The sequence below is a fragment of the Rhinolophus hipposideros genome, assembly GCF_964194185.1.
Source record: "Rhinolophus hipposideros genome assembly, chromosome: 10".
NCBI classification, from domain to species: Eukaryota; Metazoa; Chordata; class Mammalia; order Chiroptera; family Rhinolophidae; genus Rhinolophus; species Rhinolophus hipposideros.
In genome coordinates this window covers 25,660,555-25,677,106 of record NC_138056.1, presented here as the reverse complement: position 1 = coordinate 25,677,106, position 16,552 = coordinate 25,660,555, and the positions used below count along the sequence as shown (strand labels likewise).

Sequence of the window (16,552 nt, the reverse complement as noted above, 5' to 3'; positions counted from 1 at the left end):
TAACAAAGAATGGGCACTAGGCCTTGAATAAACAAGGGGGACGGTGACCTTTGGCCCTGTCTTCTGAAAGCCCAGCACATCCTGTATGTAGCAGAGGAACAGAAAAAAGCTGGTGGGCATCCAGGTGCTGCAAAATCCTCGCCTCTTGATTTCTCCCACACTTTGTTCCTTAAACAGCTTAAACCGCAACATGCCTTCAATAGTCTTAGGGGGTGAGAGAAAAGTACAATTGCTGGAACCAAGTGTTCCACTGTCCCACAAGCCTTTGTTCCCCATATTGTTTGACTCCTGCAGCATGCAGCACACGTTCCACTAGCAACAGGCGAGACAATGGATTGAGCAGTGGTTGAACAATTAGTCCCAATTAGGCCTATTTCCCAGTTGAATGTAAAGGGGTAGTGGGGTGAGGTGAAGGAGAAAAAAACTACAGAAATTTTCAAGAAATATTTCATCATGGAGGCAAGCAATAAAATGGAAAGCAAATTGAGCTAGGGGTCAGGAGACTCGGCCAAAATTCGCTGTGTGGTATTCGGCAAATGCCTTAACCTCTCTGTTGTTTATTCATAAAATGTGGACAGCCTACTGCCACCCTTCAGAGGCTCTGAAGACCTAATGTTAAATTGTGGTTGAAAGGACTCTGAAACTTCGAAGTGTTACACAGATGTAGGAGATTCCTCTGAGCTGTATTTGGAACCACAGATACACATCTGTTTTGCGAATCAAAATACTTTATTTTCCCTGACAGAAGCCATGAGTGACTTTTTTTGTTTTGTTTCTAGTTTCTTGATTGCTAGATTTTTGTTGTTGTTGTTTGTTTTGTTTTAAGTTAATGAGTGATACTTACATATGTACATGTGGCGGCTGGAATCTGCTCTGGTTGATGTTGTAGTGCGTGAATGCCTGGGTGGGGTTAGAACTGTACTCATCCACCGTGATGGTAACTTTGCCTTGAGAAGGAATCCCATGTGCCATCCTTCCTCCTTATAGGCATGAGCAATTCACAACTTTCCGGAGCAAAGGATGGAAGCAGGCATGGTGCGTTTCAGCCAACCTCTGAACCAAAGGATCTACTCATCAATACCGCTGTGTGTTTCTGAAAAAAGAAAAAAAAATTACAAAATAAGAACAAAGAAAAATAGGGTGTTCTAAGAGACATCAAATGTGACACATGAACATGAATTGGTTCACAGAAAAATCTTGATCTGTGTTATTGCCTCATGGATACAACCTTTTCCAACTCTCTACCCTGCAAGTGCTTCAGAGTGGACATTACATTGCAGATGACACTGCTGGCTGCTCGCAAATCATTTCAGTGGCATTCAAACTAAGATTTCCTCTTTAATTATAATTATGGCACTTAACGTGAATTACAGAAGGGCCATATCCACAGTTGCCATGGTGTCTAACTATAAATGGTTTGTGCTCAAAGTGGAGACTCTTCCAAACCTTCCCTGCTAATTGGAATATTTGGTCTGTACAAAGTTGCTGTCCTATAATAATTTGAAATCTCAATGTTTAACACAGCCATGTAACACAATGACAAATGTAAATTTAAAATGCTCTGCTGATAACAATACGTGTGTACCTATACTACACACATCACACATGCACAGGTTGCACATAATTTTTTCATTCACAAGCAGTTCCCAAAATACATAGGTACTTAATGCCTGGAATACATAGGCATTCCACTGCGGCCAAGTACTTTATGGTGAAACAAATCCCTCTTGCTCAATGTCGTACAATTTCTTTAAAGACTACCATCACTCAGGGGAAAGTCAAACATATCCAGGCTTGGACCACCACTTTCGATGCATTCATTACCATCTCTCTTTGAGCTGGGAGTGAGCAGTAAAAGAGGGCAGCCATTATGTCTACATCTTCGTTCTGGCGTGCTGCTACCTAATTCTCAGTAGTTAGTTTCACACTTTTTTAAGTTCCCATTAGTTTTGAATCTTTTTCTAAATGTCAGTATATGATTTGCTGCACTGAGTTCAGAAATGAAGATGTTTATTTTTATAGCAAGTGTGCACAGACTGAGGAAAGCACACCCTTGCATGAAGGCTGTTGTAATTGATCAGTGCAGCAGAGAAGAGGCAGTGGAGGGCACACTCCTTGGGTAACCCTGGGGTAACCCATCGTTTTACTTTAAGCTCCACAGCAAAATACATTTACCATGTACACCATTAAGCTCCAGAGTCTTAGCTGCTATCTCAAATAAAAATATTTAGAATAACAAGATTAGATTTAAATTTGGCATGAAACACCTTAAATATCAAGCAAAAGGCAGATGGCCTGCCATAGGCCATTTATTTTATTATTTTACAACCCAGGGCTTGTGTAGTCCTCCATATGCTAGCTGGGCTAAGAAATTCCACAGCGTTCTACTCAAATCATTGCCTTCTTCATCTTAGTGAAGAGAGCTAAACAACACCCATCTCGCCTGCATTCCTAATGTACAAAGGCACTGCCAACAGAGGAAACCCTGATGCACTGGCATTTTCAACAAAGTCTCACTTTGGGTTCTCTTTCTTCTTCCTGCCTTCATGGGAGGTTTGAGTCCTTCCTTTAAGCACCAGTTGACAGACAACCAGGCCAGTAGGATTAACGAAATTAAAATCTTTCCCTGCTTCTCTGATGTAAGATAGCTATAAGAACTGCTTACAAATCATAATGTAGCAGTTTTCATACCAAGTTTGCAGCTGTTTCCTTAATTTCCCCCACAATTATATTTTACTGTTATTTTGCATAACAGTAAAACACAACACCTGCTTCAAATTGCAGTCCTGTTCTAAGTACTGTAATTCTCTTTTGAGACACAAAGTACCGAGACAGTGCTGAAGCACAAAACTGCATAATTGCGCCACGCTGAAAAGTAAATACAAATGAAAATATCTTCCTGTCATTAAAAAGAATGTTAGCCATCAAAGCACAGAGGAATAAAACACATTTTCAGACTGCGAGAACGTAGTGTTTGCACAAATTAGAGAGTGGTGTAAAAATGACATGGCAATTCTTATGTTCCTGCCATCAATGTCTATTGTGTGATATACAGAACATTAAGAAGCGAAGGAAACAAAATTCACGACTAGACCGTCGTGACCTCTCAGCAATAATCTCTGCACCCGGTGCCAAAAACAGTTTAAATGTTTTTGGAACAAACTCACGAATTAAGCAAAACGGACTAGAAAAAAAGAGTCCATACCTATTATGTACATATCTAAGCAGTGACTTAACAGGAGTTAGCATTAGACCCTCCCATTGGAAGCCTAGAAGAGGCAGAACTTAGAAGGTGGTCAATTCACACCCCTAAGTGGTCCATTCCATCCTAAAGTCAACGCAGGATTGCCTTTTCTATCAAGTGAACATCTTTGCATCTTTGCACCTTTGCCCCAGCAGAACAAATAGGGCATCTTTTCATCAGCAAGCACAGGACCCTATAACTCTGAAGGGCTAAAGGAGTGGCTGGCACCTCATTTGAATTCATCTTTACCGTGTTCTTTTTTCAAATGTTTTATCGAAACAGTGCACCTGCAGTGTCTATCTTCTTTAATCTGGAGTTCTTTGAAGAAAATGTCAGATTGAGGCAGAGAGCTTCATAACTTGCACAGGAACCTTTACAGGCAAGTCAAGAAACGGCTTATTTTTTTTAAATGCTATGTTCACCCCCACTCACATCACAAAATGAACGTATCCTAAGAATATTAAACACACCAACACATGGTTAAGACCTTTTTTTTTGTAAACTCTCAGAGACAGGACAATGGTCCCCTCCTCTAACCTGAGAAATTTGAAAAAAGCGTGAAACAAACAGAACGATACACTGCCTAGTACTATCAAGAAGCTGTATCACTTTGCTTCACCTTTTTATGCAGGAAAAAACTTCCAAATGATTAGATTTTGGAGTATTTCATCTTCATCGCTCTTGTATTACTTTCTACATTTTTAAAATGACCAGTATTCTTTTTAAAATTTTTCATTTTATACTTCAACATATTTGCTCCACAAAACAAAGGAATCCAGTACTAAATGCCAGGGATCCTAAAGAAAAATCCAAAAGGGACTGGTACTGCCAAACATTTATGCTGGTGCTAGTTTGATTTCTATCTTAAAAAAAAAAAATCATGTGAGCACATTTTGCATTTCCTAGACAGCAATCACTTCTCCTGTCCCTTAAGCTCTGCAACTTGCAATGTTTTTTTTTTTCAAGGAATCTAGTTGGAAAAACCTTTTAAAGTTTGTTGGCAATGAAAGGATTAAAAGCCGGGGAATTAAATAACTGTCTCCACCTCCTAAACACCAGAAGTCCAATTGACCAAAAGTTTCAAAGCAACAACTCATGACCTCTCTACCGGAGCACCGCACGGCATAGCCTATGAGAAAGGGGCCCGGGATTTCCCCGTTTAAACAAGGATGCTCGTTTTATTCACTTGCCCTAAGAAGATCGCCAGACCGCCGGTCCAGACTTTGGAACTCGCGGGTTCCAGCTTCGCCAAATGCCGCTCCCCTCCCTCTGCCGCACAGATTTAGTGATTTGTCAGCTCCCGCCCCTACTCTTTTCTGTCCACGTCCAGTTACACATCCCAGCATCCCGGAGCGATGCTTACAAGCCTTCCCGGCAGCTTCTCTGCCAGGGATTTTGGGGGGATGCACAAAGTTCCACGTGCCTCTGTCCATGCAGCGCCCTCCCTCCCGCCGCACTTACACCTGAACGTGTCCCCAGCACTGCGGACACCCGGCCGGCACATTCTTCCGGAGAGGAAGGGCAGCACTTTCCTCCCGAGCCTCGGGCTATCCGTAGAGTCTATATAGGGTGGGGCGGGGGGCGCGGAATTCTCTACTTTGGATTGGTGTGTTTGTTTTAAATCGGGGGGGGGGGGACTTCACCAACTACACACACACGCGCGCACACACACACACACACACACACACACACACACGAGCGCGCGCGCGCTCGCCCTGCCCTCCCGGCTCACGGCGGTCTGGTCCCGGCTACAGCTCCCCCTTCCTTCCTAGAGCACCAGCTCGCCTTACTCGCTCAGTCCCCGGCTGCCACTGCCGTCGCCGCCGCTGCCGGCACTGCTGGCGCTGACGCTCAGGGCCCCGGGCTCCGCTGGGCGCCTGGCTTTCTTCCTCTCCCTCTCCCCCAGCCGCGGATTGATTGATGACCAACGGCGGCCAATAGCTCTGACAGCGCGCCATCCGCGCAGAGCCATCGTAGCCCCACGCCCCCGACGTCAGCCTCCGGGGCGCTTGGCACCTCCGAACCCTCGGAGCGGAGAGCGGAGCCCGCGCCCGGAGCCGCCGCCGTCGCCTCCCCGCTCTCCGCCCGGGAGCAGCCGGGCTGCTTCCCGAGAACGGCAAAGAAAGGAAGGAGGGAGCCAGCGAGGGTTGGAAGGGGGTGTGGAGGCCACGGATCCCACCCCCCCCTTGGAAATCTTTTCTTTCACTTAAAGTTTTGTTTGTGTTTTCCACCCTGACCTGTTTGTGTTTGTTTGCAGCATCTCAAATCAATTACACATTTTTCGTGACCTGCATTTGCACTTAATTTGGGATTTGTTGAGGGGGACGTAAATGTGCTCTAAATCTACCCCCAATGGGGCATCCTTAATTTCTTTTCTTGCTGTTAGATTCTACCCCCGCCCCAATCTCCGGGGGGGGGGGGAAATGCCCCCTTCACCTCCTAGGCCGCAAAACCCTGGAATTCAAAGGCTTCACAAAGATAACCCTGTTACATGTAAATACCAAAGAACTCCTGCTTCTCTCCAGAAGAAATCCGGCGGCAAGGGTTACTTTTTCTCGCTGCTCGAATCCCGCCGCCCAGCCGGAGCCTCTAGGTCGCTCCGTAGGCTACGATCCTGAAGACCCGAGACCGCAGGGGAGAGCGAGGTCTGGGCGCGGGGACAGGGTGAGAAAAGCCCCGCGCGAGAGCCGCGCGCGGGCGCGGGCGGCCCCGGGGGCGGCCGCGGAGCGCAGCCCCAGCACAAAGCTGCGCGGCGCCTTCCCGGCCACCGCACCTCTCTCCGGCCGCCGCGGGCGCCCGGGGCTCGGGCCAACACAATGCACCCGGGCCTAGGCCGGGGCGGCTCGAACACATAACCCCGGGACTTTCTAGTAAACAGCTCGCAGTGCCCTCGTCCCCACCCCCATTCCCGCCACTTGGCTTTTGCCGCTGCCCCTCGCCGACACCCTCTCCTCCCCTCCTAAGAAATCCCGGCGGAGGAGGGGGCGGGGATGTGGAGACCCCGAGAGGTCGGGGGCCGAGGACTGGGGGGAGGGGAGAAGAGCAGAAGGGCAAGATGGGGAATAGGAGGGCGATAGCACCTAGAAAAGAATTAGCTTTCGCTCGGGGGTAGAAAATAAGCCCTCCTCGGGTTCCGAATTGTTGGGGAAGTGCCCGCTCGTGCGAATGTCAGGGGCATCGGGGCAGCCGCGGTCCGCAGCCAGGGAGCCCCCCGCACGCGCCTGTGACAAGGCACCTCTCACCCGGGCTCCGCTTTGTGTGTGCATTTTTTTCCCTTCCTCTCGCGCTCGGCACCGGGCGCCCGGCCTCCTCCTCCCCCTCCCCCGCCCTCCGCCTCCTTTCCCGGGGCGGATTACCTTTCCCGGGCTGCGCTCCGGGTCCCGGGGATGCCTTCAGCGCCCGGCAAGCAGGCGATCCATCGCGGAGCCGGCGGGAGGCGCGCCGGGGGCGCGCGGGGCTGGCGAGGGGCGCGGGTGGGCCAGAACCTTCGACCTCGGAGGTCCCGCGGCGGGCTGGGGCGGGGGACCGGGGGCGCGGCGTGAGAAGGAGGCGGGGGGGAGGAAAGACGAGAGCAACCACGATCTGGGGAGAGAGCGAGCGAGGGGGCGAGGAGAGGGAGCGAGGGCGCGGCGAGCCGGAGGGAGCGTGAGCGGTGCAGTGACAGGGACCGCCACTGGGGTCAAAGGAGCACAGCTCCAGGAAGCCAGGCGGCCGAAGCGCCGCTCCTTGCGCGCTCCCCAGCAGGACCCCGCGCCCCGGCGCGTTGCTCCTGCAGCCCCGGCCCACTCGAACCCCCGCCGGCGCCCCGAGGCCCCTGGATTGCAAGAGGAGGAGGGAACTGAGGGCGAGGCCGGCAGCCTGCTGGTGCTCCCGGGTCAAGCAGGCGGCAGGAAGCTGAGCTGCAAGTTCATCATCATGAGTGTGATCAGCGTAAAAATGATAGGGGACCGAGGAGGGGGTGCTACGGAGCCCCAGGACAATAAAGGGAGTTTTCCCTCCAAATGGGCGTCTTCTGAAAAAGAGAGTAGCCAAACCCCCCACCCCAACCCACCGACCTGTCAGGCGCTGTATGAAGTCCTGGCACAGCTCCAGGGCGCAAAGCTCGCGGCTGGAGCAGGGCAAGGGGCTGGGGCACTCAGCTCAGACCAAAAAAGGCGACCCTGGTTTTCCTCCCATCTGCTGAGCTTAGGCTTTCCTGGGGGAGAGCTCTGCTCCCTTTTCTTAAGCCTTTTAACTCACCAGATGCGCGCACACACTCATACACACACACACACCTTTCTCTCTGTAATGTTGTTCCTGAGAAAGAAAAGGCCAAGCCAGCTGATAATTTCTTTTACCTCCATGAATTATGTACAGCAGGTTTAGGATAAGGAGGTGAGGACAGGCAGACTCTAATTGTTTTCATTTTGTCTTTGGGGCACATTTCCCCAAAAGATAAGCCCTTCAAAAATGTTTTAGAAATCAAAGTTCCCTTTTCTCTGCTACTTTGGATGATGGGGGGCAGGGGGGGGGAAGGTTTTCAGAATTGTATGCAAACGACATAAGGAAAGGGAACTACCCTGAAATGCTAGAGGACAGAACACTAGGAAGGCTTTTAGAAAACTTGGTTGGCAAGGCTTCCTGTGAAAGATGAGGTGGCCCTGTGATGTTATGCCATTGTCAGAGCTGAAGGATTTGGACGGCAACCAGATCTAATTCCTTTCCAGGAGTCAGACTCAAAGATCTAGGCATTCTCCAAAGGAAAATCCAATGGATGTGTTTGTGAGTGAGAAGTGTGCTAAGTATACTATGTGACAACTGACTAGACATCCTGGCTGAAATTATATCTCCTAAAAATAAAAAGGAGCCATTTCAACTTGATCTGTGGCCTCCGTGCTGAGACTAATTGGTTTCCAGGGTCTGAGGAGGAAGGGAGAGAGGCTGGTAGGAGCCCCTATAAAAAAAAGATCAAACGGAATTCACTTGAAAATATTTCCCTTTTACAATAGTCTTTCCTGGCACTTGAATTTTAAGTAACCTATCTCTTATGCCTGGGCTGAAATGAAGGGGGAAATGGTTTTGCTAATGTATTTATTTTGTTGTACAGTATGCCCAGAGTGTCGGTACTTGTTAAATGGATTGGGATCAAGGGACAGTGACTACCCTTGCCCAGCACAAATCACAGCAAGTGGCATTGACATTAAAGAATGCCAAAGATGGGGTGGGAATATCTTTTATTTTGTTTTCCAGCCCAGCAGCAAACACTGACTAGAATCATATTTTTGAAGAAATGTTTTGTTTTGTTCCGTTTATTCTATGAATTAGCAGTATACTTCTCTTATCTAAATGGGTTGAGTTTTTAGACTGATTTGGGATGATTTAATCAGTCCTCCTCTCCCCTCTACCCTTCAAAAACAAACAAACAAAATTCTGCACCAGCCAAATAACTTCTGTGGTTTTCTAACTTCTGTTCTAAAAAGTAACAGGTAGTCAATCAATACATTCATACTAGTTTGTACATGATCCTAAATCTACGTGCACAGACAGTAAATAATAACGTGGCACATTTTGCAAGATATATAACACTATAAAAGATCAAGCAAGTGATCCTTTACAAAGTTGATGAAAATTTGTATATCATTTTGCTCACTGGGGAAAAATCGAGGCACAAAATAGCTTAAAATTGTAACTTGTACTGAAGGAAGAAGTAAGTCAGCCTCTATAGGGTCCCTGCTGATCAATTATACACTGACAGAGGCAGTGACCAAGCTGTATAAGGGTTCTGAAATTCTATTTCCATTAGGTTACCAAAAGAAAGAAGCTGGAGAAATATAAGTGAATTTAAATGGTAAATCAGGAACAAAAGGAATTCACTTTTCAAATAATTCTCATTACATGGATTTGAACATATTGCATTTTATTAAATCAGATTCTCTACCAATATAGCTACCTACACTAAAAGCTTGTTTTAAAATGATTGGATGTGAACCATGTCTGTCCCCTGACATCAGCTTTGAAACATTGAGACTCATTATACCAAATTTTAAATGCGATACACTTGGACTTTTTATTTTTTTAAAGATAAGTGAGCCTGTAAGCTCCATTTTTTGTTATTGTTGTTAAATTCAATTTTTATTGCTTATAATGGAAAGCAGAAGAAGGATAAAAACCAAATGTTAAGTTTATGATTGCCTCTATGTAAATACTACAAATTTTTTTTTTGTTTAATGGAATGTAAATCTGGACCCTTTCTCCAGTGATTTCATCGAAGGACCTGGCAAATATGATTCCTGATAGCCTGCTGCAATCTTTTTAAAATATCTTTTCAGAATGCATTTTGGGAAGAAAACAAGAGAGGAACATGAGAGAACTTTATGTGGAAGCTTGGAAAGTGAATGTGGTGTCCTTTGAAAGTTTAATACTTTATTTGGAGTTGGCTTTTATTCTCCCTGTAGCAGGTTTTTCAGTAATTCAGGGATACTTTGTGTATAACTTAAAATTTGATTCAATCCTGCGGTTCTTCAAAAAAAAAAAAAAATCATTGAAACTATTACATTTCACTAAGTAATTTCAGTGAAATGAAATTATATACCCCAATCTAACTTAGAGACAGCTAGGAACAAACAGCAGCAATTTTACCTATTTTTTTCTTTAAATTGTCTGCATTTTTATAATTTTCCAGAAAAGGCTAAGATATATATTATGAAAAATCAGATTCCTCTTAATGGAATTATTATTATGATGCTATTAGGAAATAATCTGAGCCAACAAGCACCTTTATTCTAAATTCCTACAGTTTTTAATTTTTTGACTTGTTTAAAATGTTTTCATTGTACCTCTTTCAAGTTTAAGAACTATACCGTATATTCCTTTGTGTCCTTCATTCTTATGTGCTATACACATAGCAGAAACTTGGAAATACTTGTTAAACAATTGTGTGAGTTAATAAGTGAGAAAGTGAATAAGAGAATGCAGGAGTGAATGAGGCAACTACACAATGAAGGAAAATCTATAGCAGATATACAGGAACACAAGTGATGTCATGAGGCCAGTGTCAGAGGGTAAGACTAAGGACTTTCCCTGGAGTTCAAATAGCACATTTAACAGGGTTTGCTAAGGCCTTTAGAAATATGAAATAACACATAAGACTGTTTCAGAAGTTGATTTTCTCATTGAGAAACTGAAGATTGTTATGAATCACATCCATTTAAAGTCACCCTTTTTTTAAAAAAATGCAGTAGGATGCAAAAAAAAAAAAAAATCCAGAGTAAAATTTATATCTTAAAATTTACAGGAAAAATGTGCCAAGATATAGTTTTAAAAAAACACAACTGTGTGATTAACATGATTCTTTTTGAAGTCCTTGAAATAAATATATAAATCACATTTTTAGCCCTTTGTATTTAAAATTTCCTGTTGGTTAAATAAAAATGTTTAAGGGAGTGAAAATATCAAAATTATGCAAAACTCACTATTTCTTTTTCTTTTTTTTTTTTATTAATTTTATTGGGGTGACAATTGTTAGTAAATTTACATAGATTTCAGGTGTACAATTCTGTATTACATCGTCTATAAATCCCATTGTGTGTTCACCACCCAGAGTCAGTTCTCCTTCCATCACCATATATTTGATCCCCTTTACCCTCATCACCCACCCCCCCACCCCCTTACCCTCTGGTAACCACTAAATTATTGTCTGTGTCTATGAGTTTTTGTTTCTCATTTGTTTGTCTTGTTCTTTTTGGTTTATATACCACATATCAGTGAAATCATAGGGTTCTCTGCTTTTTCTGTCTGACTTATTTCACTTAGCATTATTCTCTCGAGATCCATCCATGTTGTCACAAATGCTCCTATATCATCTTTCCTTAACGCCGAATAGTATTCCATTGAAAACTCACTATTTCTTACCATACTTACTAGCCAATATCTAGTACATATCAAAAAAAATCAGACAAGTATTATTTATGTAATAATAATTTTAATAATTTTTAAAATCTGAACGAGATGCTAAGCATATGTTAGTGTGTTTTCCATCCTAACAGACTCGCATGATCTCTGCTATAAATTAATATAGGCTGAGTTTTTCTCCATATCATGGTTCCAATTCTGGAAAAGTGATAGAATTTAGTGGTACTTGGGATAGGCTGGTCATGGTGGAAGAACATTCTCATTGTCGTAAAAGCCAAAGTAATCTCTTTTGAAATATGGGAAGTGTGGAAAACCCATAATAACCTGATTTAAAAAAATGTATGTGGGAGTTTTCAAATTTAATAATTCAATTTGACAAGCTAGTATAAGATATATCAATATTTTGAGTAAGCAGTATATAATGTAATTTTCCTTTTCAGCAAAAATAAATGAATGAATACATTTTCTAAAAAAAATAAATAAAATGAGTTTGAGAGACCAGCAGAACCTAAAATCCATTTTCTCTATATTATTTAATGTGATGGTTCTATTATTCAACAAATATTTGTTTAAGCTCTGCTCTGTGCCAGGCAGAGTACTTAAACCATACTGATGGTATAATGATGAAAAAGGCAGAGTTGTTCTTCACATTATGAAGTTTGTAATCTCATGAACCTTAGGAGAGACTGACTTTAAATAATCACACAAAGAAATAAAAGTTCTATTTATGAAAAGGAGGGGCCCTTGGTGCAAAGAAAACACACAATAGAGAGACTTTTTCTCCTCTGAGATTAAGCAAAAACTTCCCTGATGTAGGAAAAGAATATAAGGATGTCATGGGGAAAAGAGGAGCAGTGTGGTGGGATGCCGAATGAGAAAGTGCATAGTGCATGTAAAAGGTCTGGATGGGGAACTCTAGACAGAGGCCAGGGACAGCAGGGCCAGGTTAGAGACGTTCGAAGGTCACAGCTAAGGCCCTGTTCAAGAGGCTTGACTTCATCCTAAGGGCAATTGGCAGCTATTTAAGGATCTTAAGTGGAAAGGCTAACGTGATTAGATTTGTGTTTTGAATAGGTCAAGTCTCCCAGCATGAAGAATGGATTTTAGGGGGCTAGAGTGAACATTGGGAGGCCATTTGGAAACTATTGCAAATAACTACAATAGGTTGGGAGGTGATGGTAGCCTTTAGCAGGACAGTTTGGAATAGATGAGACATGGAGAGAGATGAATGGATGCGAAATTTGAATATATTTCATATAATAAAAACAAAGATTACCAGAATCTTGAAGTACTGGCTGAAGGCAGGGTAGTACCCAGCCAGAGATGCTGACAGCCATACTTACCTAATGATTCCCTTTCTTAATCTCCTCATTCCACTCACAGGCCAGACTTCCTATGTCTCCAAGCTGTATTCATTCTATTCTATACTCATCTTTTGAGATGCCATCTTGTCATGAAGAACTGCAGTATTAAATACAACACTGGCAAAAAAAAAAAAAAAAGTGACTAATCTATTTTTTTCCCCAAATATACAGATCCTAAAACTTTATCCCCCATTTGATGCCCCACACCAATTTTTGGCCCACGTACGGACTTGTTCTAATTTTGTCTGAAATATAAATCCAGTAGGTAAATGTATTTCTGCTTTCCTTTAAAGATTTTAGATGCTTCATCAATTTCATGTCTGTCCTCATCAGAACTAGTTCACCTGTATTTAATATTCCAAATAATATTCTAAGGAATTCCTACCAGTATTTGGTTTTTTAAGGGAAATCTTCAAAGAAACAGATGTGTTCTCAGAGAAAATACATAGACACTAACTGCAAGTAAGAATATTGTTCTTTTGGTACAGGATTATTCCATAGGGACCCAATCAGTCTTCTCAAACCCATTGTAAGGAAGATATTCTAGTTGTTGGATTCCTTACTGGTACAAGTTAAGTTACTATGGCCCTGCTTAGTAACTCAGATTGCTAAGAAAAGATGCAACAGAAATATATACAAACATTTTAGGACTTCTGTAAAGGCAATTACGTCTTCTAACTTTATCCCTTTCTTGGCATTTCTACATTTTGCAGGTTCCATCAGTTTCTTTTTCTGTTTTCAAGATGCCCTGTAATGATCATCTATAAACAAAGTAAAATCTACACACAAGAGAACAGTCAAATATCCAAGATTTAGGGCACACAGTTTTTACTAGATGCTAAAATAAAAGGAAGGTTTACTGGAGGGTACTTAACAAATCACAGTGCTATATCAAAATCCCTATTTCACACTTACCAGTAGTAGAAGGAAATTTAAAATTTTTCTTTTTTTCTTTTTAATTTTTCCTTTTTCTATTCATTGTTTTGTGAAAATTAGAAAACAGAGAAAAGCCAAAAGAAAAGCTTAAAAATTAGCCATAATTTAATCATTCAGAAATATCCACTGTTCACATTTTGTTATATAGATTTTCCAGTCAAATGTATTTTACAAAAATGGAATAAAATTGGGAATGCAGCTAAGTATATAGTATCGTAGCTGAGAGAAAAGCAGGGTTAGAATTTCATCTCTGCCTCTACCTGTGTGATCTTGGGGAAGTTGCTTCAATCCTCTGTGCCTTGGTTTCCTCCTTTGTAAAAAGGAGATACTGTATGTACCTACTTCACAGAGTCCTTACAAGGATTAAATGAGTTAATACCTTTTAAAGAACTTAGAATAATGTCTGATACATATCAAGCAATTATTATACACTATTGCAGTCTACTTCTAAATATTTTTAAAACAAAATTAATGTACACTCACTGTAAATAAATTAAACACAGAAGTACACAGGACGTAAAAGTTCCCTTCTTTCTCCCTTAAACTTTATCACCTATATCACTTATTCTTTCCAATGAATAGAATGCTATGAACATCTTTCCATGTTCCTGAATGTTTTCTGTGGCTCTATAGACAAGAACTTTCATTAAAGGAAGTGTTATGCATGTTATAAGTTCAGAATACCCAACAGTCCATATTCCACTTCTGGATACTGCACACAGTATAATCAGAGAGATTACTTTAAATGATGCTTCCTTAAGAATTCAGTAGTCCTAAAACATATTAAGGAAATTATTCTGATATTCATATTTATGGGAATGATTGAATTGATCTTTGAAAGACCAAAAGATTTGCATTTAGTTTATTGTCGGTTTATTAATTCTCCCCAATCCTTTTTTTTGAGGCATGAGCAGCATTCAAAAAAGCAAATTAAGGATTTCATGTTTGGCTAGCTGCAGTTAGTTTTTGGTTATTTATGCTGTTTAAATTCATAAGCAAAACAAGTAAGCTGCTAGTTGGTTGAGAAGCAATGACAAATGGATACACCAATTGTTGATATAACTTATTTGCATACTTCAGAGTACTCGAGAATATATTACGGCCCCTAATCTGTAGCATTCATTTGACAACAGGAAGTTCAAGATGTGATGGCAATAACATGGGAAAATTGTAGAATTTAAAGCAGGGACGATTTAAGAGTTTTTATCAAACTTGGCAGTTCTTTGGCTGTTACTTTTCCACCAGCTGGAATATGAAGTATATGTAAGTGTATATGGCCAGTATTTATTTTATCATTAGATCTGCACATCCAAATTAAATAGTCTGTCGTAATCCTCCACCTTCACCATACACACAGGCTAATCTAGTCAAACAAATATGAGTGTGTTTGGATGTCAAGGGCTTAGCCTGGTAGATTCTAAGATTTTCATTTTAGAAAATGCTATACTAAGAGAAAAATGTATTCAGTAGCAGCTAGTATCTGGTATCTGCATTTGCTGTTGGCAAAGTGGTCCTTACATGTCTTTGAGGCATATGGAAATTGATGATGAAAGTGCCTAGTGTTACGAGAAATATAATTTGATGAAAACTATAGCAGTGAACTGTGAGAAAGTGTTAAACCAGTGTCACCAAACAGTACTTCAAAAATAATGAAACAGAACTACTAACCATTTATGAGTAATACTGGGTAAAAATGAGAAAAGCACATGGTATATACAGAAAGTTTAAATATATGAGGTAATGCTCTTTTTTAATTACTATTATTACAAAGACCACTCCAAAAGTCTACACCCAGACTCCTTTCCATTTATCTCTAAGTAGACAATGACATCACGTCTCCTCTAAATTATTCAGACTCAGGGGATGGAATTGGCTCATTCAACAGGGAATGCCATGTTTGGTGTTGGCATGATACTTAAAGCCTCTTTCTACATTATCCCTAAACTGAAAAGCACATTTGATGGTGGCCAAATGATTAAAAAAAAATTCCCTCTAGACTTTAAGCACTCAGGAAATCATGAAAAACAAAAATAGAACTGCACCATAGGTATAATCATAAAACATCACAGAAGGAGAAAACTTAAAAAGCGAAAAGCGCTCTAGTCATCTGAAGGCTAGCAGTTCAAGCAGTCATTAGAAGTCATTCCATACGGGCTGAGTTTGAGGAAAAGTCAGAGGTTGCTTTGTTCTTGACTCTGAGTGAAATCAAAACCTACCCAGACTAAAACCTACACAAAGGCAACTGTGGTCCGCCTTTTTCTTGCTTGGTATATGCCACTAAACACACGTAAATGACATACGCAGGAAAGTCTGTGATTCTGTTCATATTAATCCATGTCTCAGGCTGGCAAAATGCCTAAGCACAATCAAAGAGGGGAGGTAGAAGCCTGTCTTTTCAAACAGGCTAGAAAATTTTGTACCAAAAGATCACAGGGCGACAGAGACAGCTGGAAAAATTGGAGCTGGGGCTCTGATTTTCGTGCCAGTGGTACACCTAATGCAAAGGGAATGTAATGCAGATGATAGATTGAGAGTTATGTATGCTGTTTAGTTCCGCAATGCTGTACTTACACTGAGGTAAAAATGTAACATTTTAAAAGTAATATTATACTGTAACATAACAAAAATCTCTTGCTGTTGCAAAGAATTAATACATCAGAATCCAGCAACAAGTTGCTAATAAAATAAGATAAACATACAAAGAAAAGAGAGTGAAGCAATAGCTCCAAAAGGTGTTTGGTCAATAAAAAGGTGTTTCACTAATGTCTTTAATAATCATTTCTTTGGAAATATAGTTCTAACAGGTGTTTTCACATACATAGAATTTTCTGCACGATGGCTTAAATGGTTGGGACCCCAGGAGCTTTCAAATTAAAGGTTTTAGGATATTTTGCTTCTAGAAGAACATACATGATTTTTCTTCGGTTTTAGTAACGGTTTTATTCATAATGGAGAATAAAAAACCAGTTATTAGATGTAATTCTCTGCATCATCTCTATTTGAAAAAACAAAAAACAAAACGCTTTTCATTCAAGATGCTATTCAATATAATTTTTATCAGATGAAGGGTGTCATCCACAACTGAAATGCTGCGTGAAAAGTGAAGATCATTGAAAGT

General features: G+C 41.6%; 1 protein-coding gene across 5 annotated transcripts in view; it reads right to left on the bottom strand.

Annotated features, from left to right (window-relative positions):
* MPPED2 (metallophosphoesterase domain containing 2) overlaps positions 1 to 6,919 on the bottom strand; it is a 162,286-nt gene extending 155,367 nt beyond the window's left edge. Inside the window, exons 1-2 of one of the 5 annotated variants that reach the window (XM_081063656.1) lie at positions 6,601 to 6,919; positions 845 to 1,093 (exon numbers count right to left, since the gene is read on the bottom strand). In XM_081063656.1, the coding sequence (XP_080919782.1) occupies positions 845 to 972 (128 nt within the window). In that variant the 5' untranslated portion in view covers positions 973 to 1,093; positions 6,601 to 6,919. Of the gene's footprint in view, positions 1 to 844; positions 1,094 to 4,705; positions 6,509 to 6,600 lie in introns of those variants that run through there. The other 4 variants (XM_081063657.1, XM_081063658.1, XM_081063659.1 and 1 more) reach the window with 4 other exon arrangements.
* Positions 6,920 to 16,552: the final 9,633 nt, after the last annotated feature.